The 26,065-nt window shown below is 47.6% G+C and overlaps 2 protein-coding genes across 2 annotated transcripts in view; one reads left to right on the top strand and one right to left on the bottom strand.

The window, feature by feature from the left end:
• The window catches only part of SUPT16H (SPT16 homolog, facilitates chromatin remodeling subunit), a 21,814-nt gene extending 20,291 nt beyond the window's left edge, over positions 1-1,523 (top strand). The window contains exon 26 of the mRNA XM_072977008.2: positions 202-1,523. Coding sequence (XP_072833109.1) covers positions 202-362 — 161 coding nt within the window. The 3' untranslated portion in view covers positions 363-1,523. The remainder of the gene's footprint in view (positions 1-201) is intronic.
• Positions 985-26,065, bottom strand: RPGRIP1 (RPGR interacting protein 1). The gene is made up of 23 exons (XM_072977005.2): positions 25,958-26,065; positions 23,599-23,906; positions 22,939-23,038; positions 22,079-22,204; positions 19,223-19,328; positions 17,942-17,965; positions 17,677-17,823; positions 16,489-16,562; positions 16,220-16,344; positions 14,305-14,438; positions 13,518-13,694; positions 12,627-12,744; positions 10,735-11,187; positions 9,635-9,804; positions 9,010-9,343; positions 8,147-8,307; positions 6,742-6,945; positions 6,056-6,188; positions 4,861-4,955; positions 3,481-3,673; positions 2,913-2,997; positions 2,694-2,824; positions 985-1,744 (listed from the first exon to the last, which is right to left on the bottom strand). The coding sequence occupies exons 2-23, from the start codon at positions 23,903-23,905 to the stop codon at positions 1,629-1,631; spliced, it is 3,513 nt and encodes a 1,170-aa protein (XP_072833106.2). The 5' UTR covers position 23,906; positions 25,958-26,065; the 3' UTR covers positions 985-1,628.

Genomic DNA, 26,065 nt, shown 5'->3' with positions numbered 1-26,065 from the left:
AGAGGATTTCCAGGTAAGAGATTTATCACTTATTTTTTCCCCTTCTAGCAGGGGAGTTCTGTGGGCAGGGGGGGGGGGAGAGTGTCGCAAAAGCATTCTTGAGGGTGCCTTCTCTCTTGTCCGAGTCTGCTTCCGCTCTGGTCGGTCACCTTCTTGGGGCCGTGTGCGTGACCCTTTCTTTCCTTGGCCTCTTCCCCGCAGCCGACCGCGAAAGCCGATACGAGGAGGAGGAGGAGCGGAGCCGCACCGTCAGCCGCAAGAGGAAGGGCGGATCCTCGTCCCAAAGTTCCAGGCACCACCGCAGCTCCCACGGCCGCAGCCCCAGCCGCAGCTCGGCTCCCCCCAAGAAGAAAAGGAAGTAGCCGGCAAACGGCGGTTCTTTCCATCGGCCCATCTTTCTCTGGGGAGGCTGTGCAGACCTTGCCCAGCAGCCAATGCTTGGGGTGGGAGGGGGCAGCCGGCCCCCTCCCTACAAACTTTTTCACCTTTCAGACACACACATACACAACACTTGCCCTCCCCCTCCCTTCTCCCCCCCCCCCCATTTTCTCTGGGGAGTTTCTTGTTTTTCTTCCTCGAGTCTTTTTCTGACCATTTGTATGGACCAAGCAGACGCGGTGAGAGAATTCTGGGCTGGGCTCTCGTTTGCGAACCATGAACGCAAAGCCTTTGCTGAAGGAAAGAAGAAGGATTGGGTTGGGTGCCGTCTTAGAGCTGGGTGAGGCTCAGGCATTGGGTGTCCCTGATCATCCTTCTTCCCTGCCCGTTCCCCTTCACCTGTTTTCTATGGCCTCTGCCCTCCCACCTTTGAAGATCTGCTACGGGCTCTGCCCTCCCCCTCTGAAACCTCTCCTTGATTCCCAGTGGCTTTCCCCCCCCCCACTACTTAGGCCAATTGGGGGGGTCAAGGAGGGGCATTTTGCCCTCTCACTTATTCCTGAATAAGGACATCTATTTCAACGAGGCAGATGCCACAGGGTTGGGTTTTTGTTTTTTGGTGTTTGTTTTTTTAAATGGTTGGGGCGGTTTCCATTTTTGTGCCGATGAAGAAGAGAGATTGTTGCATTCTCCTTTCCAAGCCAAACACCTAGTGGTTACATGGAGCCTCCACTCTGGAACAGTTATGGAAAGGAAGGCGGCCGTTTCCATTTAGATGAAACCAGGGTTGGAAGAGGAAGCAATCAAGAGAGAGAGAGAGAGGAATATTCTTGCTTTTGTCCTTTTATTATTTTTCCTTTTAAAAAAAAAGCCGAGCTCTGTCTGTATTTATCTGTTTTCTCAGTTGCTGAGTCTGGTGGTGAGCAAGTGTTTTAGGGTTTGGGGAAAAGGACCGGAGGGTTGAATGCATCGCTTAACCTCCCATCACCCTTGTTTCTGGTGGGTTAGGGGGGTTGTTGGTTCAGGCCAGGTTTGGGTGGGAGAGGCTTTCTCAAACTTCTCTTCCCCCCCTCCCCCGTAGCCGTTAGCACTCAGTATTTTTGACTTTGGAAAAACTGATCAATAAAAATTTGTTTTTTTAAGTATTTGGAAAGTTTACTTCTTGGTTGGCGTCCTTCCTCATTTTAATATCTACACGCGGTGAACGAAGCACCTTCTTTATCCCCGAACTCTGGTGGTTCCTGTTCTTTTCATCCATTCCTGCTGTTCTTTTGGCTGGCATAATAGACTGCAGAAAGGGCCGCCGCTGCTTCGGTGGAGACTTTGAGCGCCCCAATGTGGACGTCGGGATCAAAAGGACTAAGCACTGAAACAACAAGGGTTGAAATAGCTCTCTCACTTTCCATTAAAGGAACAACTCCCATTGGTGTGAGAGAGAGAGAGAAAGAGATAAGACATCTAAAAGCCCATTGCCCTTTTGCTAAGAAATGTCTGTAGCCACGCTGGCGAAAGCAAGAGAATCTAGTTTGTTTGTTTTTTAATCCTGGCTGTTTCTTGCAGTCAGGCATGTAAGGGGCAGAAACTGGGAGGGACACCTAAAAAAATATTTTTTTTTTATTCAGATATCAAACTGCCTGTTATTATTAATAGTATAAAAGGGCAAGCGACTGGAGCAAATGGAGCCGTCCAAAAATGTGACCACATCTTTAAGACTAAACGTATGCAATGAATAAATATAAAAGTTTAGCGGGTAAATAAAACGGCTAGTCTTAACAGTGCTGGAAGACTTTCCATGGGTTAGACACACTGAAACAGACTAATACGGCTCCCTCTGCAAAATAGAAGAACAGATGTTTAACCCTTGAAATGGGAACTTGCAGTTTTCTAAGGGTTTGTCACAGGTTATAAGGAAGGTCACACTACCCAGCTGGGCTGCTTAGGGCTTTACCTCGCAGGACATCCAGAATTTGTTCCAACCTTATTCTTGCAAAAACAGCCGAGTCAGATTATGTCTACCTACGAAGGAGCCTGTCGGCTTTTTCCACTGGCTAAAGCAAGTTCTGAGTTTATAAAAGGGTGCTGTTTGGGCTTTCAAACCAGAACGTTTATTTGCCACTGCTTGTTCTTAGCGTGCACATAGGAGTTGTTCCTGGCAAAACCAGATGCCTAGGGAACCCAGTTTCAACCGAGAACGAAGATCTTCAACAGGTTTTTGCCCTGTTTTGGTTAGCATCGCTAAAGGAATTGCCAATATAGCTGATTTTTCTAACCGAATTGGGATGCTCTGTGCTTAGCTCTATAGGGACGGTGCTTACCGGGAAGTTCTTGCTCGCGCGCATCGCGTCCAGTGAGAAGAATCTCTCTCAGATCCAGAGAGGCAAAGCCCACATCCTCGCACTCTCCTCCAGCCCCAGGCAGGGGTTCACTGACCACGACAAACTGCAACCTGTGTTGAGGGAAAGAGTCTTGTGAACCCAACAGCCAGCATTCCCTGACCTGGCCCACGGCTTTTCAGGGGAAAGCTGGACATGTACCGGTTCTGCTGAGGTTCTTTGGAGTCCAGCATGGAAAACAGCAGCCGTCTCTGGAGACTGTCGGGGTCCGGATCCAGGTTGATCACTGCAGGAAGAGAGTTCTTGTGAGCACGTATGAGAGAAGCGGCTGTTTGCAGAGCATTGTCAGCAGGCACGGTGCTTCAGCGTCTCAGGCAGAGCGAATGGATGCAGGTAAGCCATATGAAAGCAACGTTATTGTAAAACTATTTCCCATCCTGGCAGTCGTGACTCTCAAGAGGTTGCATAGTGTTTTCTGGGGAGCTACGGGTTGCCTTATATGGATGGTAGCTCTTATCAAATAATATCTTCCTTTCAGAGCCAACATTACAGTTAGTGTGTATGTGCATGTATGAGAAACAGCCCCTTTGGGACAGAAAGAAGCCTTTAGTTTCAGAGAAGGGATGACTTTACAGTGGTGCCTCGCTAGACGATGGTAATCCATTCCACTGAAATCGCTGTTTAGCGAAATTGTCTAGCAAAAAGCATTTCCAGATTGGAATGCATTGAAACCTGTTTAATGCGTTCCAATGGGGAAGAATCGTCGTACCTTTGCTGAAGTGAAAGTAGACCTCTTGGCCTCCCTGCGGTTTCCGTAACGAGAAGGGGGTCTCTGTCTCCTCCAGCGGCACTCCAGGGAAATGATACTCCACATAGAGCTGTTGAATGAGCTCGCTGACCACAGGATCACTCTCCGGATGCAGGCGGAGAGAGATGATCTCTACCCGAATTCTGTTTGAAGGCTATGGCAAAGAATAAGAAGCCCAGTGAGTTTCCATGCTGTTCTAGAACCGTTTCCTAAAATAATCTGAGAGTGAGGACCTGTTGACCAGAAAGTGAAAAACGGAAGGATCCCCTATTTGGTGCAGGATCAGTTCAAAGCCACTCAGTGGATGCTGAAAAGTGCAGATGATGCCGAATGCTTTTTTTATAGTGAGAGTTATACATAGCATGGTCTCTGGCCCCCTCTAGTGGCCACTTCTGGGAGCTTCCTCTTTAAAAATATATACGTTTCTAGGATTTTTCTTTGAAGAAATTTAATATTCTCAGACCGTGGAGAAGTGAATCAGCAGATAACTGATCCCGCAGAGAAGAGGGTACTTCGGTATAAATGTAAGGATATGTGTGTAATTGGGCGATGATCCGCGTTACTTTAGAGAGGTCACGGAACCCACTCCCAAGTGATTTCAAAATATGGCACTCTTTTTCTCTGGGGCCTGTTTTACATTTAAAAAGCAAAAGCAAATTGTGCTGCTCATATACTGGCCCATACGATTTAATTACGTGGGCTCCACAGTGCCCTTCCAGTAAGCCGGGTTCTCAGTTTACAGACCTCTGAATGGTGAAAGGCTGAGGGAGCTTCGATCCGGCTACGTGGGATTGAAACCAGGTGGTGAGCAGAGTTTTCACTGCAGTACTGCAGTCCAACTACCATGCCACGAGACATACCCACCGTCTCTATTCTCTATCACCTGTTTTTTTTTCCAGCACTGTGTAGCTTAATGAACTTTAGAAGATGCGGAGCAAGTTTTTCTTTAACTACAGTTGCCAGAAAGGGGGGCATGGATGGGTAGGTGAGAGCTGAAGTCCGAACAAGTAACTTTTCTAAGATTTGCATCGGGATGATTTTGATGCCCCTTGAAGTGGCCAAATCAAAGCTAAAGGGGGGCTTTAAACTTTCAGAGACAGAACGGAACTGGAAACATGCAAGAGGACCAAATGCAAAAGAAAGGGGGGGAAAAACCTAAAATTTCAGAAGGACCTCTTTTAATATTTCCTTGACCGAGGACATTTATTTTCTACCCAAAATATGTTGGATGACTTTTGAGAACAAAATCCATTTTCAACATTGTGAGACTTGATCTCTCTTTTTGTATCCGACTTTAAAGGTTTACATGGCTTCCCACTTCAGCAGCAAAAGAATACTTACGAGGAGCTGAAGGTCCGGGACCTCAGACATGCCCAGCACCACTTCATCGCTCTCAGTCTTCTGGTCATCGCTGGTGCTCTCAGGTTCCTCTGCGGCTGTGAGCAAGACACAAGAAAAAGATCTGGGCGAAAAACGCACACCTCTGCCCTCTTCCTCTTCCCTCCTCTTCCCTTTTTCCTTCTGTGCCGTGTCTGTTTTAGAATCTATGGCTTAAAGGGTGAATTGTTTCTAATGCGAGCTAATCCAGGCGACTTTTCTAACAGTAAAATGGAGGATGAATGCAGTAAAATAACTAAAGGGGAGGGGTCTTCCTTAATATGGTGGTGAACCTGATGTACAACTTCCATCATTCTCAGTAAGCTGGCTGAATTTGAACGATGGGAAATGTAGTCCAGCGTACACACCCTCAAAGGCAGCACATAGAGACAGACTACATATGTGAAGGGCATCCTGAGGTATTCTAGTTTTCTAGAGAAAGCAAGTGGATCATACGGTTGACCCACAATCCACAACACTCACATGCGTTGTAGAACATAAAATAAATTTACCACTAGGCATGACTAAAGGCCGTGCTGGCTGGAAAACTTTGAGAAATGTGATTGTTTAAAAAAAAGCTTTGCAATTTTCTCCCCTCTCACCTTCCTTGGTTTGACTAATGTTTTCTGGCATTTAAATGTGTGAATGCCTTCACCTGAAATATTTCGTGCTGGTGACAAGCGGAAACTCTGAAGGCTTCGGTTGGGTGTTTACACAAATCGTTTCATGGCAAAGAAGCTTGCTTCTGTGAATCTCTCAAGGTTCAGAATAAAAAAAGCACAAAGCAAAGTGTGCTGCTTATATACCTCCCCATAGCACGCAAAGCACCCTCTGGCCAATCTAGACTTTAATTATGCAGGCTACCACAATGCCCTTCCAGTCATCTGGGTCCTCAAGTTACCAACGTCCGAAGGATGGAAAGTTGAGTCAACCTTGAGCCGGCTACCTGGGATTGAACTCAGGTCATCAACAGAGACTCGACTGCAGTACTGCCGTTTAACCACTACGCCATGATTAACCCTTCCAGGGCTGAGAAAGTTCAGCGTTGAAGGCCTCCCATGCTTAATACTTTACACTTCCAGCATCCCCTGTCCTTCCACCTAATTTTCCCCCTTTAAGTGCCCTGATCTGGTCCGTTTGACCCAGCCAGTCACAGTACCAATGTCCGTTAACGGTCCTTCCTCTGCCACTGCGCTTGAGGTAGAATCCAATTCCTTGCAACCTGCGGCCATCGTCTCTTCCTCCACAGCTGGTCTGTCTTCTGCCTCTTCTCTTAACTCTTCCAGTGACACCTATGCAGACACAAGCCTCGGGTTAGTCAGGGGTCTAAGAGAGGGGATGTGGGGGGGGTGGTATGTGGGCCTCCAGGTCTTTTAGATGACAGCTCCTCGTACCCTCATGGACACTTGGCCATGGCTGCTGGGGGTTTTTGGGTGATGAAATCCAAAATACAGGACAGTCCTGCTTGAGTGAGGCCCTCACATGACCTGGACAGAATCCTTTACGTCAGTGGAACAAATAAACAAATCTACTTCCTTCGAGAATACAGATCTACTTCCATTTGTATGACTTTATATGTGCTGTGGATTTAGTGTCTCTTTGAGGGGGTCTTCCCAAACCTAGCACCCTTAGGTGGCTTAGACTACAGCTCCCACTGTCCTTTGCCAGCATGGCAGGGGATAATGGGGTATGTAGAGTTACAGATTGGGAAGTCGGATGGATGGATGGATGGATGGATGGATGGATGGATGGCACACATCTCTCTCTCTCTCTGGATAGTTCGATGCTTTAGGTATCTGACTATAATACAAAGACTGGATTATGATCTTTGAGCACATTTCACACCTCCTGCGCAGTTCCTTCCACATCCTCTCTTGCGCGGTCTTCCGCACGCTCCACCGTTGGAGTTCCTGGCCCTGGAGGCAGGCGGGCTCCTCCTCCTAGCGGTGTGGGTTTCCGAGCAGGCCTCTCTGCCTTGGGTGGGTAGAGCCGTGGCTTCTTCCTCTGCTGACTGGAAAGCAAAGGGCTGCCGCGTGTCTCCCTCGGGATCTGAACAGACATGAGAGAAAAGGTGGTGGTGGTGGGGAGTCAACCAACCTCTGGCGCTCAAATGACCTCTGGGATTGTGTGACACTCATGTGCAAACCCCATCCACAGTTTGAGATCATGTTCCTTGTCAGAGCATCTGTTCCCCAATGGGCTTGACCCACCAGATCTTTCTCCACATGTAGCCACCCTCAAGGGAGCCCCGAATGTCATCCACAAGAGATGGGGCCTTCTTTGCATAGGCACCGACCTTACAGAACCAGCTCCCGGAGGAGCGACGCCTGGCTCCCTCCCCCACTGGCATTCAGGAGGCAACTGAAAAACACGGCTTTTCAGGGAGAGCTTTTCAGCCGATCCTGGTTGAATGTTCTCCTCCTGTCCTGCTACTATTTGGAAAAATTGTCTTTGGAAACCATTTGGTTCGATACGATTGTGTTTTAATTCTTACTGTTCATTTGTATGCACATATACAGTCGTGCCCCGCTTAACGATTGCCTCGCTTAATGAGGAAATCGCTTTATGATGAGTTTTTTGCGATCACAAAATGATGTTTAGATTCTGTTTTTTCGTTTAACGACAATCAGTTCCCTGTTTCGGGAACTGATTTTTCATTTTACTGTTTGCTGATCGTCGGGTTTCAAAATGGCCCCCGGCTTTCAAAATGGCCCCCGCTGTTTTCTAGGATGGATTCCTCGCTATGCAGGCATCGAAAATGGCCGCCATATGGAGGATCTTCACTGGACGAGCAGGTATTCAGCCAATTGGAATGCATTAACCAGGTTTTAATACGTTTCAATGGGTTTTTTTGTTTCATTTGACGATGTTTTCGCTCTACAGCGATTTCGCTGGAACGAATTAACATCGTCAAGCGAGGCACCACTGTAGGTTGTAAATGGCCCAGAATAAACAATAAAATAAATAAATAAATATCCTTCTTGAAAATAAATTTCTTGGGCTACAGAAATTGTGGACAAAGTGTAGCCTTCTAGATGTAGATCTAGAAGGAACTGATATGCAGTTGGATTACATATCCCAGTATTCTTCTCCATTTCTGTTACCTTTCCTGACTAAGGAAGGCTGCTGGAATTTCAGTTCAACAGCCTAGGGGGCATCACCTTTTCCCATTCTTGCCCTCAAGTGCAGGGCTGTAGCGCTTGCAGGACTAATCCAGGCAGGAGGTGTCCCCCGACCCAAGCCTCTTCACCTGATTTTTCAGCAAGGCTGGCTTTTCCTGGATCGCCAGCCTCTGCTCCTGGAGCGCCTCAAGGCGACCCTCTTCCGGCGGTCTATAAAGGAGCTTCCACTCTAGACTCAGGCGGATGGAACCGTTGGGCTTCCCCATCGGATCAGTGAGGACAAAGTCACCTGGAAAGGGGCAAAACGAGACAAGAGGTTAAGGCGGCTGTTGGAATTTGAGAAGTCACTCCGCAAAAGGAATTGGTTCCTGTTCTGTTTTTACAGTGTGTGACCAGCAACCTGTTGTTGTTACAGTAGGACCCCCTTATCCATGGGATCAGTATCCACTGACTCACTTATACAGTTTGAAAATATTAAAATATTAAATGAAAAATCCTAAAAATACATATTTCTAAAGATAAAGTTATCATAACTGGCCACTAGAGGGAGCCCAAGACCATGCTATATATAGCATTTGCTCAAGAAATACATTTCTACGATGTCGTTGCTAGAACAGGCCACTAGAGGGAACCAGAGACTATGCTATGTATAACATTCACTATTAAAATGCAGAAGTGTTTGATATAATCCGCGTTTCTCAGTATCTACAGGGACGGGGCTTGAAATCAGCAGATATGGGGGTCCTACTGTACAAAAGGTAATCTTTAAGGTGCCGCAAGGTGTGTGTTATTTTTAATTTTTTTCTCTCTCTTTGGATTTTGCCTGTGACTTGTAACTAGTTGCTTCTAAACTACAGTGGCGATTCAGGCCAACGCCTTGTTGGGAGATGTGGCCTTTTCCCGACCATTGCTGACAAGGAGCTATGCTGGATATGGGGATTCTGGGATTTGTAGCCCCAAGCATTTTCTGCATGTCTGTGAACGAGACTACCGGTGATGCTGCGCCCTTGTGCGAGGGGCACGAGGGGGATGTGGGCTTTGCCCAGGTAACTCCCGGGCTCCTCGTCCTCGTCATCGAAGACGTAAACACCCAGACTCTGCAGGAGCAAGTAATGGTGCAGTTCCGGCGTGGCACACAAAGCAAAGCTCTGTCGGTCTCCGAAATGGGGGTTGTTGCTCGAAGGGACGATGACGGTGTCGTGATCTGGGAAGGTGAAGAACTTGTACACGGCGTAAGGGCTGGGCTGGGCACCGAGCCACCGGCTGCGCAAGCCGGCACAGCCTTCGATCCGTACATGCAGTTCGTTCCACCCAGGCCTCCGTCCCTGCCGGAGGAAAAGAAGTCAAGGGGTCAAAAATCATCATCATAAAATAATATTTACAGTTCATCTTGTTTACTCAAACAGGAAAAACTTAGAATTACACAGGCATTTGCTGACAAAGGCCAGAACTCAAAATTCCCTCCAGGAAGTTTTGAATCCTGATTTCAGAAAGTTTAGTAGAATCTGCTGGTTCTTCTTCCCCAGTTTGATTGGGTTTTGCCAAAACCACAAGGACTAGAACTACGGACCCAGTTGTTTTGCACCACAAAAAAAAAAAGGCTCTTCTCTCCTCACCCCCTCTTGTTGCTGTGGCCTCTCCTCGTGGACTGCAGCGGGACGTGGCACACCGGCCGACAGGTAGCCCAAAGCTTTGGCCCGCTGCCGGTGCAGCCTCAGCGTCTGGTCTATCGGAAAACGGAGACGCATCCAGTATTCCAGAAGGCCATAGTCCTCCCCGTGGGGACCTGGAATTCACGTGGGGTGGGGTGTGAAGGGGTAAAAAGCAAGTTAGGCAGGATGAAGAAGTAGGAATGGAGCAAAGGAGTGAAACGGGACTGATCTATGTCCCCTGTTTGCTTCTTGGTAGGCATTCAGTGTATGAATCTTACTGCCTTCTGGAGAGGACTGACTACAAAGCCTATCACACCCACCATCCCGTTGCTTGTCCCAGCTCCCGCCAACCTAGCCATTCAAAAGCATGTAAAAATGCGAGTAGATAAATAGATACCACCACGGTGGGAAGGTAATGGCGTTCTGTGTCCAGTCGTGCTGGCCACGTGACCACGGAAACTGTCTATGGACAAATGCTGGCTCTATGGCTTGGAAATGGGGATGCGCACTGCACCCTAGAGTCAGACACAACTGGACTAAATGTCAAGCGGAGCCTTTACCTTAAATAAAGCTTAAATGCCAAACTTTCTTAGACTGCCTTTGGGGTGATAAAGATAGTGACTGCTAAAATTCAACAGCAAATGGCAGCTAAAGTAAGCCCATTAAATCAGGGAGGATTTGGTGAGCCAACACTTATGTTCCAGTGATTCAATTGGCCTGCTCCAAAACATGGATAATAGAGAATGTTATACATAGCATGGTCTCTGGCTCCTTCCAGTGGCCAGTTCTGGTAATGACATCATAGAAATACAGTATACCTTTCTGGGATTTTTCTTCTAATATTTTTAATATCTTCAGACCGCAGATAAGTGAATCAGTGGAAACTGATCTCTTGGATCCACTGTGGTGGATTTCAGCCAAAGTTTCTGACTTTCTAGTTCTTTGGGAGTCCAGGGTGGAAACGAGCACCCGAGGAGACACTTTGCTTTGCCTGTGGCCTCCCAAAAGGACTGAAGATCATGAGTGAACAGGCTAGGATGCTGTGGAGGAGAAGTGATTCTCACCATGCAGGGCCGCCGTGGCATAAACTTGCTGCCCACCGCCCAGCGCTTCACCAAAACGCAGCCAGCCAGAAGCCAAGGTGGTGTGGTCCGTGGCGGAGGCCAGGTGGAGTTCGAGGCGCGTGGTGGCGCCCTGAAGGTACTGCAGGAAGAGGGGCTCTGCCTGGACCACGTACTGCGAGGTGAAGTTGTAGCGGGGCCGCCCACCCCACGCCATGGGCGTGCAGTGGGTTTCGAAGTCGTAGAAGGAGTAGGTGCAGAAGGTGACGGGCTCGGGGTCCCCGAGGAGATGCAAGGCTTCAGCCGACAGCACCGCGCCGGAGATGTGGATCTCAAAGAGGTTCTCCCCACTCCGCAGTTTGGGGGCCTGGTCAGGCTCTGCTCCTGTGGACGGGCCGCCCTCCTCTGGTCGAAAGGGGACCGTTTTGGTCCCGTACGCCACATCCTTCAGCTGCTCTGGGGGCAAGGGAGAACCGAGCGAAGTCATCAGCGCCGATCCCTCAGAGCCCCCCCCCCGCGTCTCGAGGTTACGGGCCCTTCACATCAGACTTTGGGCAACCGAATTGTGTTTTGGAGGGACAGGAGATGTTCAAAGAGTGGTTTCCTCCAGGCGGGGATGGAGAGGCAAATCGGGGGGGGGGGCCTCACTGCCAAGTCGGACCTCAGTCACAATAGCGACTCAACTTGGAATCAACGACTCCTACTCAACTCACAACTCAGAATTCACCCACCCCTCCCATTTTCCTGGCTGGGGGGGGGGAAGAGGAATCTTGTTTTCAATAGAGGCTCAGACACGGGGTCTGGAACTCAGGACTTGGTACCCGAGATTTGGACTCAGACCCAAAGACTTGCCAATATTCCTGACCCCAGATGAGTTTCCATGGCTGAGTGGGGATTTGAACCCAGGTCTCTTGGACTCTGATCCAAGGGCGGGATAGAAATCTAATAAATAAAATAAAAATAAATAATAATAAACCCTCCACCCTCTACACCTCTTAACACTCACGAGGGCTCATAGGGGAAGATCATGGTATAAAGAGGTGCTAAGGCATTAAAGCCCACCCCAAAGCAAACACTCCCCCTTTTCCCCTTCTTCCAGCACCCCTCGCCCTGAGATTTATCTTTCCAGGAGATAAATTCCCTAAGATCTCAGTGCCGCCCACCCGCTTGAGATTTGACAACCTGTCCCCTTCCAGCTATTCCTTACTGAATTTCTTGGCTATTCCTCTCCCTTGGAGGACAGCATTCTTGGCTTTATGTAGCCTTCCGTGATGTATTGACGCTTGGGTTTTGTCTCTGGATTGAAACCAGGATCCTTGGGGACACAGAATACGGTTGAGGTCAATCCCATGAGGACTGGGTTCTTGGGTTTCGTTGCTCCGGGTCAATCCCATGAGGTTGGCCAAAGTAGTTATTATTGTTTGTTTTGTGATGACCGTGCAAAGCACGACTCGGAGCCGTCGCCAACAACATACCCTGTGATCCAACCTCCCAAGATGAACACCAGAACATATAGAGAATAGCTTAAGAGTGGAGGTTTTTGAAAGCCTCTTGAAACAGGACAGTCTTTAGCATCCTCTTAAAGGATGGGAGAGAGAGGGTCTGAGTTTCCTCTCTCAGGAGCCCATTCAATAAAGATGGGGCCATGACTAAGAAGGCGTGATTTCTACAGACAGCCTTTTTGGCCTCTCTTGGTGCGGCAAGCCTGAGAAGAACAGGCGGTACAGGCTGATGTTTTGAGAGAGAGAGAGAGAATCCGGTCATTAGGAACGTTGAGTTTTGCCCTCAAGAGACCCTCTCTCCTTTGTTCAGTAACCCCTGTTGAATTGTGGGATTAACCCTGGGGAAGAAGGAAGAAGAGACGCCTTTAAGAGAGTCTTTTTGAGTCAATGTACCTTCAAGTTGACGGATGCGGGCACTCCGTAGGTCCAGCAGCCGGGCCATCTGCTGTTCCTTTTCTTCATGATCCTCCTTCTCCCGGGTGACCTGCAGCATCATGCCTTCCAGCTCTGCCTAAAACCAGGACATTTTCCAAAGAAAACACAGTATGGTAGGACACACGCACACTCCCGTATCCATGGGACCGGAATCCACAGTTTCACTTATCGGCAGTTTGAAAATATTAAAAGAAAAAAAAAATAGAAGTATATATTTTCATGATGTACGTATTTACCATGATTTTAAAAAGTAGCAGGAAGAGGGGGGATCTTAACTTAAATGATAGTTCTGGAACCATAAGAAGCACTTGACCAGATATTGTAGAATGGTGTTGTATAGAGGGAGGTACCATATTTTTCCGTGTATAAGACGCCCCCCACTTTTCTGATCCAAAATTAAGAAATCTAAGTGGGGCTTAGCAAGTATAAGGGGAAAGGGATCAAAGCGCTGCAGAATCGCTTTGATCCCTGCTTTTCCCTCCACTTGTTTTTGTTCTCTCCTCAGCTTACTTCTGTGTATAAGACGACCCTCAATTTTTAGTCTAAAGATTTTAGACAAAAGTATAGTCTTATACATGGAAAAATACGGTAAGTTGAGGAGACATTTCTTAATGACAGTATGGATGCTAGCCAATACGTACTATGCCTGTTCAATTAAAATACAGACTGGCAGACCTTGTTTACCACTGAGGAACGATATTGTTTGCCTGAGCAGTACGGGGTGCCCCGGCTTCTAGAATAGAGGAGCTACTGAAATAATGCTTTGTTTGTCAATATACACATTCACAAGCACATCAAAAGTCTCTCTATTCCAGCACTCAGGTTTTTAAAAAAGCCTTTCTGTTTTACCTGGTAATCCCGGTTGATGCGGTGTTGCAGAATAAGCATGTCCCGCGTTTTCTCCAGTTCCAGCACCGTCTCCGCGTGGGCCGCTTCCGTCTCATTAAGTTTCCGCTTCAGGCTCTTTTGAGACGGTGTCTCTTCCTTCTCATCCTCTCTCTCCAGAATGCTTAAGTACCCAGGCTGCTGAGAAGACAAGGTAGGGGAAAGGACAGGAGTTTGGAAAACGTTCCTGTTTTCAGAGACAACTCCGAGAATCTTCCACTCGGACGCCGGATTTTGGGAATCAGGAGCCCAAGAACAAATAGGGACCCAAGGTTGGGAACCACCAGGGTAGAGGGACGGATGAGGACACTGGAGACTTGGGTTCGAATCTCAGCCGAGCCATCGAAAATCAAGCGGGGGACGGAGTGAGGCAACAGCAAAACCACCTTTTAAATATCTCACTTCCCTAGAAAATCCTATTAGGATTGCTCTGAGTTGGTTCTGACATGTAACACATACACACGCGGGACAATTTAGTTTCTCAGACCCACTGCCTCAAAGTGGCATACATAGCGCTACTGTGGATGTATTAGATATATTTATAGCCTGCTGTTCCTCCAAGGCGCTCTTCCTCTCACTGTCCTCACAACAGCCGTGCGAGGTGGGACTGCCTGGAGGGTGGGACTGATCTGAGGTCCCCTGGCAACGATCAGGCCACGAACCTCAAAGTCTTTACCCTGAGTGCGACACCTTATCCATGGCGCTATAGCAGTCCAGACAGGGAAACCTGTTCTCTCCAAGCCCTCCCTACCTGAATCAAAGGGGAGGGAGGTTTTTCCATGCTGGTTTTCCGCTCTTCCAAATGGCTTCCCTTCTCCTGCCAGGGGTGGGCTTCGTGTTCCTGGCCCAGCTGCTTCGTTTCTTGCTCCAGCGCCTCGTTCCGAGCTTAAGGAAAAAGAGACAAACGCTGGGGGGGGGGGGAATCACAGGATTGCCACCCGGTGTTGCTTTCCATAAGCCTGGCAATTAATTCCCTTTGCCCCGCATTGTCAACTCAGTCCCGTTGCTAAACAGGGCAATCTTTTAAACGCAGGCACGTTAGCAAAAGGAAGACGTTGAAGGAACAGCAGGAATGACAGAGGTAAACCTACCTCTACTAACAAGCCCTCTGCAAGCCACAATCTGAACCTGTGTTGAGAAACAACTGGAAGTTGGGAGTTCGATTCCCTACTGTGCTTTCTTGACAGGGGCTAGACTGGATGATCTAACGGGACCCTTCCAACTCTGGACTCATAAGATTATTAGTATGTATTATTATTTGTAAGCCTTTTCGTGGTACCCAAGCTACGGTTTACCCTCGGCTTGTTTCATGAACAACCTTGAAACAGGAGCTGGTAGGGAGGGTGGGAGAGCAAGAAAGTAGAAATGTGGAAGGTGTTTGGGTCGCCGGCTGTGCAGTTTGTGGCTTTGGCATGTTGAGCGCTAATGCTTATGACAAATAACACAAACCAATAGGGAATAAAGAGACAACCAGGTAGACTTTACGCTGAAATACACTGGATATCCGGTGTGGTGTAGTCGATAGAGTGATGGACTAGGATTCAGGAGCCCTCGGTTTGAATCCTTGCTCATTCATGGAAGCTCACTGGGTGTGTGTGTGGAACTGGTAAAGCCGCTCCTTAAATATCTCAGCTATTCTGAAATCTCGATGTGGCAGCACATAACGCCACCAACAGGCAGATTTAGGTTTCTCTCCTTTCCTTTCTCTAAGTATCTACTGGCCAATATGCAGATTGCAATTCATACTTCCAACTTCCTTCCTGCTTCTTCTCCAAAGAGAGTGAGTTGTTGTTCTTTCTTTGTCTTTGAAAGCAACACCTACACATTCTCTATGATGGCTGCAAGCACACCCAGATTCATGAAAACTAGCTCTAGTCCTTTTGTAAACTAGAGTTAGCAACAGGATGTTAAGCTAATTGAAGATTTAAACCACACCCCACCCCAACTATCTTTGGCTGGATATCCAAAACTAGTAAAATGCAGATTTTCTTCCTTTTTTAAAAATATTCTTAGCTCTCCAAATATTTATTGCATTCCACTGGATACCAGCCCAGCATCAAACTGCTATGCTTAGCCATTATAAATGCCCACTATTTCCCAGTGAAGCAACAAACCATGGTTAATACAAACCATGGCTTATTGCAACGTCTACACGTCATCTCTTTTTTCCAATCAGAGGCTTTTCATCCAGCACCAGCAAAATGCCAGCTTCCAGTCTACAGTGGTGCCTCGCTTGACGAGGATAATTCGTTCCATTCACATCGCTGTTAAGTGAAATCCTTGTCAAGCGAAACGAAAAAGCCCATTGAAATGCATTGAAAACCGGTTCAATGCGTTCCAATGGGCGAAATACCTCAGCATCCAGCGAAGATCCTCCATAGGGCGTCCATTTTCCAGTGCCTGTAATGCGAGGAATCCGTCCTAAAGCAAACCGGGGAGCCATTTTGCACAGTGGGCGGCCACTTTGAAACCTGACGGTCAGTTGTTTTTGATCATCGTTAAGCGAAAAATCGGTTCCCGAAGCAGGGAACCGATCGTGGTAAAACAGAAAAACCCCATTGAATGATCGTTTAGTGATCACATAGCGATCATAAAAAACTAATCGTCAAGCAATTTCCTCATCTAACGAGGTAATTGTCAAGCGAGGCACCACTGTACTCCGTTACCTCTTTTGTTTTCAAGCTGCTGCTCAAGGTTTCTCTTCTCCGTCATCAGTGCGGTGAGTTGTTCTTCCAGGGTGTTGTCTTTCTGGGGTGGCTCATCCACCTTTTCCTGAGCCGTGCTGATGCAGCTAAATATTCCCGGGGGGCGGGGAGAAACACCATATTTTAAAGGTGCTACAAGCCACTTCCAAGACAACAATGGTGGCTTTTTGGAGGAAACACCTCCGATGGTACATAGCAGTTGCTTATCTTTGCTGCCATCCTGTACATACCTCTCCAGGAGCTTGTCATGATTCATCTTCAACAGATCACGTTCTGCTTCCAGGTCGCTGACGCGCTCCTGAAACTGGAAAAGGTGGACATGGGATTCCTTTGATGCCAGAAACCTTGGCTAGACTCCCTAATCAAATGGGGAGAGTCCCACGAAATACCCTAGCTGGCCCAATTTAACAAGGGGAAATTCTAAAATATAAGAAATGCTCATAACAAGGGCTGCAAAACATACAAGGCAGGAGAGGGTGCCTGCTGGTAGACCATCAAGGGATGATTGACGAGGGGTTCTTTCTTATCTGCAGCCGTTGATCAAGCAGAGAAGCACCTAGGCCAATTTAAGCTGTGAAAAATCCATGATCTGGCCTTGCTCAGGGTCAAATCGCACATTGAGAAAAAAAAATGCATGTTTCCTACTTTCATAATGTTTTCCCTCCATGCACGCAATTCCTTCAAAGCTCCATGCCCGAATAATCTGACTAGTAGATGTCAGCCCCATCGAGGGAAACTCCTGGGAATGTGTGTGGCACACTTGAAATGTATTTATTTCCTTTAAGGATGCATAAACCAATGGGAAAGGAAGGGGCTCTGAATCACACAGAGAGCCTCTGCAGGAACAGGAATCTGTTGTACTGTCCAAGGTTAGATCAGTGGTGGGGGGAACACATTCTTCTCCTTTCCTGGGGCAGAAAGGGCCTAAACAGCTTTTTAAAAAACATTTATATCCCACCTTTCCTCCAGGGAGCTCAAGACAATATGAAACTGCCTGGATTTCCCGAGTTCTAGCCAAATGCTCTTAACTGCTACACCACCTTTAAGTGTAGAGAGAAACAAGGTGATAAAAGGAATCCGTCTGTTATGATGGACGAGGGGTGCAAAGGATCTGGATTAGATAAACCTGGTATATACGCCACACCATCAATTCTATTTCTCCCAGATCCCTTTTGAGAGCCCACAGGGATCCTGGGCTGGGGAACATCCATGGCCCATCGGAGTTTCTATTGGCCAGGAGGTGCTTTTCCGAGGATTCCCCAGACCTTTCCCCCATCGCCTCCATCCCCATCGGCAAACTCCAGACTCCCTGAATCTGTGAGCTGTACTTCAAAAACTGCATTTCTACCCCAAAGCCTTGGTGTAGAAGAGATGGGACAGAAGTCCATTCTTGGGGAGACCTTCTTGGAACAGCTCACCTCTCTCAGCACCTCCTGGAGAGGAGAAAGCGTCTCTATTTGGCTTTCTAGGGCGGCCACCTTCCGGGTCTCCTCTCGGAGCAAGGTGCTGAGTTCTTCGACCTGAGCGAGCAAGGCCCCACTAGCTGACCTTAATGCTTCTTGGTTCTGGGGGCGGGGGGAGGCAAAGAAGAGAAGAGAGCGACAACGATCATGAGATCCCGAAGCCTTCTGGTATATGGCAGACCCGAGTTCAAATCCCGCCAAATAGAACTAGGAAAATTACCTGCTGGAGCTGGGTCTCGTAAGCCTAGTGGGAAGGAAAGAAAAGGCCTGAATTAACAGGGATGCAGGGAAAAGTCTTCCTGATTGGGTTTTTTATCACCATTCTCTCTACAAAGATGTAAAATAGATGGATCAATGGTACAAAAGAGCTAGCGCATCCCTCTCGGTGAGGCTGAATGGTTTAGGTACCTGTCGGTGGAGCCCGACGTTGGGGGTTTGATTCCCCACTGGGCCCCCACGGTGTTGCACAGTTTGCCCCCAGAAATAAAGAAGGGTAAACCCCTTCTGAGTCCTCTTCACCTGGGGAGACCTTGAAAAGGGTCACCATAAGTCAGAACTGACTTGAAAGCACGTGTTCCTTCTAGAGACTTAATTCCTCCAGAGCTCCTTGCCTGAGCAATCAGCCAGTAAATGAAGCCCATGCTTACCTCTCAATGACCAATCACACAAGAAACCCATGCTAGGATAAACGGATCTTTCTTATCTCTGAAGGGAGCTCAGTTTCTAATGACATGTTATATAGATGTCATTCATTTAACCAAGCCCTCATCTCCTCGTTCTCTATTATACCCAGAAGCAAACGTTGTGAGGATCAGGAATCCACAAGGTCCAGCCGAGGGCAAAGTTCATTTAACGGCACCAAGTTTGCCGTGCACTGACTTTAGAACCCATCCACCTTTACCATCCATAAAAAGGGAGTTGAAAGGACAGTTATCTAGAGCAGCAGGTTCCCAACCTCGGGTCCTCAGACGTTCTTGGACTACAACTCCCAGAAATCCTGGCCAGCACAAGGAGTAGTGAAGGCTTCTGGGGTTTTTGGTCCAAGAACATCTGGGGACCCAAGGTTGGGCACCGCTAAAGATTAGCAACATCAGCAGTTATAACAGCATGATTATGACAACTTAGAAACCCGTCTTCCCATGTGGCCTTCTGGATGTGTCATCATACTGGCAGGTGATTGTAGATGCTGCCATCCGACATCCCCACAGGACTAAAGGTTGGGGATCTGCTTAAGAAGAGCGTGCAGGGCTGATTCTGTCAAAGTGGCCGAGCCAAGGAGGAGTCGTGACTCAGGCATTGTGGCGGGCTGGGGTTGGTGGCGAATCTGTTCCTGGTTTTACTCTGAACTTTGTAGGCGCTGTCCCCAAAGTGCTGAACCTCGTTTGGGGAGAGGACTTGGTGCTGGATAACTATTGTAAAGTTCAGAGTAAAAGCCAGAGCAGATTTAGTGTCACAACTGATTGGCCGTTGAAGTGATCCAGCTCCCCCGGGCGAGACTCACTTCCTGTAAGCCGGTGAACTGGACTTTGACTGCCACCAGCTCCGAATTCTTCGCCCGTAGAAGCTTCTGCAGCCGAATCAGTTCCAAGTTGTCCCTGATGGCAGCCCTGGGAGACGTAAAGGAGACGCACAGATGGGAGTTGTTGAATATGGAGAAAAAGAACCATCGTTGGTTATGAACCCAATCACTCCCATGCCCACTAGAAATAAGTGACAGCCTTTTTGTTAAAAGCCAGATCAGTCCAGCAGAAATGAATACATTCAAGCAAGGGCCCCGTGTTTGGGAAAAATCCCAAATTCTCAAGGAAATCAACCCGAACGAAGCGAAACCGTCGGCTTCAGTTCCAGGACAACGTAAAACTAATTAAGGAATCTAATCTGCAAGAATCTCATCCCATTTCTCAGGTAATTAATTGGTTCCTGGAACGAGCTGTCCTTTTGGCTCCTGCCTTCAATTAGTTCTTTAATTAGGGGGAATTGGTCGATGCTCTTTGGGGTTTGCTCCGCTAGTAATTTGAGTGTGGGTGGGCGTTCTGAATGAAAATGGGTGTTCTTACTCCAGCAAAGATAGATCCGTATCATCATTTCAGATTGGCTGGATCTCTGCTCACTGGGAATGTCTGGATTATATAGTCCAAAAAAACCTCAGTTATCTGATATATCTGCAGCGAGGGGCATAATCGTTATCCCCTTGAAAATGTGAAGCAAATGAATTAGCAGAATGGAATTGAATATTCAAGGAGGGACAGTGGGGAATCGAACTCCCAGCCTATGACTCCGCTGCCAGAGACCTAAGCCCGTCTTAGAAACCTTTATCACCAGCCATGATGGCAGATGACTTGTGGAGCAGAAGCCCAAAACCAAAGGAGGACCACAAGTTGAAAATCTCTGATCTAGAGCTATGCTAAGGGAAGGATTCTGGGAAATGTAGTTCCCAAAAGCTGAGTTCCTCGGCTCTGCTTAAGATCACTTCCAATGTTCCTTTCAAGTTACAGTTCCTTTCAAGTTCCTTCCAAGTTTTTATTTAGGTGTGTGTTTATTTCACACTGCTACCTGGTAGGGCTAGGAGGCTTCTACATTTAAACGTTGTTTTTTTAAAAACAACAAGTAAACAAAAAATCCCACAACTGTGTCAAGATGAGGACTAGGAATGTGCCATTCAGGTTCTTTGTGTGAGTGTGTGGATTCCAAACCCCAGAATTCTCCGAGAATTTCCCAGGCAGGATTCTGAGAGGGGCGGTCTAGATGCAAAAGTCTACATCTGGACCCGGCGCTCAGCCTGGAGGCCCAGGTGTCGTCAGTGGCCCATTCTGCACATTTCTACCTTCGGCGGATTGCCCAGCTGCGTCCCTATCTTGATGTGGGGGCGCTCACCACTTTGGTCCATGTGCTCGTAGTCTCAAGATTAGACTACTGTAATGCACTCTACGGGGGGCTGCCTTTGAGACTGACGCGGAAACTCCAGGTGGTGCCGAATAAGGTGGCCAGACTTCTTACTGGGGTGAAATGGTATCACCATATTTCCCCCACGCTGGCCGCCTTGCATTGGCTGCTCATTCATTTCCATGTTGATTTCAAAGTTCTTACGATTACATATAAAGCCCTAAACGGTTTAGGACCTCGATATCTGGCAGAGCGCCTTCTCCCACCCAGTTCTGCCAGACTCACTTGTTCCAGTCAGGCTGGGTGGCTGAGGGGCCTAACACTGAGGGAGGTCCAGAAGGAAATAACAAGGAACAGGGCCTTCTTGGCAGTGGCCCCTCGCCTCTGGAACAACCTACCCGTGGAGATCCAACGGGCTCCCTCTCTGGGTATATTCAGAAGAAAAGTCAAGAGCTGGCTATTTAGGCAGGGTTTCCCTCATGCTGTATCTTGATTTCTTATACTTTCCCCATCGTGGAATTATAATATATGCTTACTGGTTTTATTGTTTTTAAAATTTTAAACCACCCAGAGTAGACCTTTGGTCTAGATGTGTGGGATAGAAACCAAATAAATAAATAAACAGACAGACAGACAGACAGACAGACAGAGAGACAGACAAAGTCAACCCTTGACTTATGAACTTCCCTACATATGAACTTTTCGATTTACGAATGGCTCCGTTGGCAAAAATTGGCATGAGGTTGAGGCACCGTTCACAAGTTAGTGCTATTTTTTTGTGTGAACGGAGCGATCGGTGCCTTCGGAGGTCTCAAACGGCTTCCTCCGATGTCGGGGGGGGGGAGCAGAAGCAGTTTGAGAGCTCCAAAGTCAAAAAGGCAGGGAGAAAGGGCTGGAAGTTTGAATTTCCAGCCCTCTTCCCTTGCCTTTTGAAATGCTGGAATGGATTAATTCTGTTCCCATGCATTTCAATGGGAAATGGTACGTCAACTCACGAATTTTTGATGTACGAACGTCGTTCCAAAACGGATTAAGTTCGTAAGTCGAGGTACCACTATAAATACGGACCGGCTGTATTGACTTCCATTGTTACCTGCTTTTTTGGGGGGGGTGTCTGTTTCTACCTTCAGAAACAAGGATACTCTCCTGAGGTTTCTCTGGAGATGGAGGTGTTCCTCAGAGGTGTGGTTTTGCTACCCATGAATGCAGGGCCTCTCCCAAAGGAAGTACTGTGGCAGCTTCCTTTTTGAACAGGAAGCAAGGCCTGACGTAGACCCTGGTCCAGGTGAGCAAAATGTAGGTATATGTAGCTACCTTTAGGGGTGAGCCTGTGGACTGAATTCTCAGCATTGTGCCTGGGGAATTCTGGGAAAATTGTGGAAGACAGTGTCTTTTTAAAAAAGCAGAAACAAATGGTTCTTCCCAAGTGAGCACATACACGGCCTATGTGTTAGAGAAGGAATGAAAACTGTACCGGCGTTCCTGAGCCTCCAGGTGGAGCTGCTGAGAGCGGCTGCTTTCTGGGTCCGTCTCTCGGCCACGTGCGGAACTCAACGACTCAGGATCCGGTTCCAACTCAGCCAAGACAAGGCTGTGAGTTCTGAAAGGCAAAATAAAATAGCTTCTTATCCCCTGGGAAAAGAGAGCAAATTAATATTTTTTTTCTGCCTTAACCTAGTGAAAATTTGTTTTTGTTTCTGAGGCTGATCTTTCCCCAGTCCTGAGCATAAACATAAAGAAAAGACACCACCGTGAGATAAGACAGGGTTAAGGACTCAGAAAAGTTCCTTTTTTCATACTACAGCTCCCAGTTAACCCCCAAGCAGCATGGTTAGGGGGGCCTTTTCTGACTTCAGGGTCCAGGAAGATCTAATCCAAAACAAATCAACTTCCCTAAATTCAGGTCTATCAGCTTGAACAATGGATGGCTCTCTTGTGTCTGGTTTGACATGGCGATACCAAGTCGTAGGGGTGCTGATACGGCCAGCACATGAGATTCTCATGATGGGCCATTTGCCAGAGTGGCTTAGCCTGGTTTTGATTGCTTTTTGAGGGCTTAAAACAAAGAACCTCAAGTTTCTGTGGAAAAAGTTCTTAACTGTTAGAGCAGTACGACAACGGAACCAATGACCACGGGAGGTGGTGAATGTTCCAACGCTGGAGGTCTCCAAGAGAAAACTGAACAACTCTCTGTCAGATCTGCTTTGATGTGGATTCCAGCTTTGAGCAGGGGGTTGGACTTGATGGCCTTATAGACCCTGTCCAACTCCGTGATTTTGTGATTTTTAAGGCTCAGACCCCTGAGGGTGGGACGAGCGGGGACTCAAGACTCACAGTTTCTCCATCTCCGCTTCTGGAACGTGATCCCCATAGCTGGGTGGGGCTGTGTGAGTTGGCCTGGCTGCCGGGCCTTGCACCCGTATCCCTGCAAGACCTAAATAAATAAACAGAAGAGACAATTTTGAGTCAGAGGCTAAATTCTACAACGCTTGTTGTGTTGGACTGGCTGTTCATAGGTAAAGGTTCTCCTTGACATTTAGTCCAGTCGTGTCCGACTCTAGGGGACGGTGTTCATCCCCGTTTCCAAGCCGTAGAGCCAGCGTTTGTCCGTAGACAGTTTCCATGGTCACGTGGCCAGCGCGACTAGACACGGAACACCGTGACCTTCCCACCGAGGTGGTCCCTACTTATCTACTTGCATTTGCATGCTTTCAAACCGCTAGGTTGGTAGGAGCTGGGACAAATGACGGGCGCTCACTCCGTCACGTGGATTCGATCTTATGATTGCTGGTCTTCGGACCTTGCAGCCCAGAGGCTTCTGTGGTTTAACCTGCGGCCCCACCCCATCCCTACGGCTGTTCATAAGGAGCCACCAAAACTAGCAGGGCTGGTCCCTTAAAAAAAACAGCTTGGGATGCTTACCTTTAACAACCCGAACCCACTGCTCTGCTTATGGTTCTCACTGGATGCCGATACCTGGCCAAACCCCCTCACCTCTGCGCGGTCTCTCGGGGACACGGCCGCTGGCAGTCTGCGCCCGCCGAAGCCCTGTGTTGACCCTGGGCGGGACGTAACCGTAAGGGCAGTGTCGGCCGCAGCTCTGCAGCTGGAGCTGCTGCTTGTAGAAAAGGAGACGGCCCCTCAGACCCTCGTTGCGACGCTCCAGCTCTCGAACTCGCTCCTGCAGGCCTTCCAGCTCCTCTTCCAGCTCCAGGTTCCGGCTCGAGGTTCGGACCCAGCTCTCGGGCCGGTCGTTCGCTTGCGCTCGCTCGTGGTTGAGCCTGTGGAGTTTGGTGCCCATCCTGGGCAGATAAAGAGGAAAGAAGGCCCCTCTCCATCCTTAAAATGTTCTTTAAAAAGAAATTTTTTTAAACCTCCTGCTAAAAGGATTTCAGAGCCCATAAGGTTACTTTCAGAAAGTAATTCTCCCCATTACCGGTTACAGTGCCCATAAATTAATTTGCGGCCATGACTTGTTGCAATGTTTAAAAAGAACTTGTTATGTGGATGCTTTTGGCTACTTTTCTTTGGGGAGGAAACCTTCAAGAATGATAAGAAATGCTGTCCCTCCCCCCCCCCAAAAAAAACCCTTGAAAAATACATTTGAAAAGTACCTACTTTTTAGAGTATCTATTTTAATTGTATTGTTTAATCTTTTTATTGTATTTTAATTGTTGTAAGCCTCCCAGAGACCTTTGGGTAGAGTGGTCGGCATATTAGCTAGCTAGCTAGCTAGCTAGCTAGCTAGCTAGATAGATAGATACAATGGTGCCTCGCACAACGGGCGCCTCGTAGAGCGATGAATTCGCTCTACGAGGCCGGTTTTGCGATCGCAAATGCGACCCGCCGATCAGCTGTTCCGCGGCTACAAAATTGCCGCCGGAAGCCCCAAAATGGCCGCACGCAGCGTTTTCGCGCCCTCGTAAAGCGAGGGGAGGGCGCAAAAATGGCTGCCGGCCATAGGGGAGCATCGCCGAACGGTGAGTATTCGGCCCAACTGGAACGCATTAAACCATGTTTAATGCGTTCCAATGGCTTTTCCTGCCCCGTTCAACAATGCTTTCACACAGCGAGGGTTAATCACTGTAGGTAGGTAGGTAGGTAGGTAGGTAGGTAGGTAGGTAGGTAGGTAGGTAGGTAGGTAGATAGATAGATAGATAGATAGATAGATAGATAGATAGATAGATAGATAGATAGATAGATAGATAGATAGATAGATAGATAGATAGACAGGTGTAAACTTTAAATTATAACTAGAAAGTGTTAACTGTTACCCCAGTGGAATAACTTTATTCCTACTGGTTATCTAATTTTTTTTTTGTTATTATTATGCTCCCACTGCAAAAAAAAAAACTTGTCACACACATGCATTTTTCTGTTGCTTTCAAGCTTTTTTAGAGTTTGGTTGGTGTTCTAGTTCTCAGCATCTCGCCTTCAACAGGAGGTTGGAAAACACTGAGAAGACAATAGTGAGACTGAAGGAGGGATTCAAAGAGGAATCATAATGGAAGGATGGCAGGAATGGAATATCTACAGGTTAGAGGTAGGGGTTGATAACGCACAAGTCTTGGTGGCAATTTGTGCTCATGTAAGGGGGAATCACAAAGCAAATTGCTGCTTATTAGTGAGGTGCTGGTTGCGTTCTTGTTTGGAAACCCAATCGTACAATTGGGCACACGCCAATCAGGAACATAACCAGCATCTTGTTAATTAGTAGCTATTTGCCACCAAGACTTGTTTAATTCAAGTGTAAATTGGCAATGGGATGCTGTCCATTTTAAGGGTTACAGTCAAAGCATTTTTATACGTGGTTCTCTTACCTAAAGACATGTGTGGTGGCTGGTTTAAATCCTCCTTAATTGAGTTATCTGCATGGTATTTTTTTTGTAATGGCTGATTTTAGCATGTTCTAATGTTGTGTTGCAGCACCTGCATTCTGCCATTAGAGGGCACTATGGTGCACAATTAGAACGCAATGAGCATAGAGTGGTGACATCTGGTGGCAGGTTACAGCATTACACTTCACTGAATTGTTTACTGCACATTCTTAGCTTGAACTTTAGAATATTCTTAGAAATGTAGAGTGGGAAGAGACCCTACCCCTATGAGTCATTGCATCCAGCCCTTGCCAAGGAGTCACCATGGGGGAATCAAACTCTGAACCTCTAGCTCAGCTGCCAGATGCCTCCAACTTGTCAAAACAAATTTGTCTCTTACGATGCTACGCGGAACAGATTCATTCACTAAACACATGATCAGTTATTTCAAGTAGACAATCATGAGTAACTGACAATGGAAAATGGTAAGCTCTGAAAACAAGCAACCCTTAGATTCCCATCTGCCATCCCTATACCTTTTGATCCTGTCCTCTTGCTTCCGGGCAAATTCTTTGAGCAGCAGATTTTCATCGTGAAGCCGAAGAAACCCATCTTCCAGTTCTGTGCGGCTCACTCGATTTATC

Source organism: Pogona vitticeps, chromosome 6 (genome assembly GCF_051106095.1).
Source record: "Pogona vitticeps strain Pit_001003342236 chromosome 6, PviZW2.1, whole genome shotgun sequence".
Classification (NCBI taxonomy): domain Eukaryota; kingdom Metazoa; phylum Chordata; class Lepidosauria; order Squamata; family Agamidae; genus Pogona; species Pogona vitticeps.
Note: the sequence above shows the minus strand (reverse complement) of the source record. Positions and strands in the feature narration are given on the sequence as shown.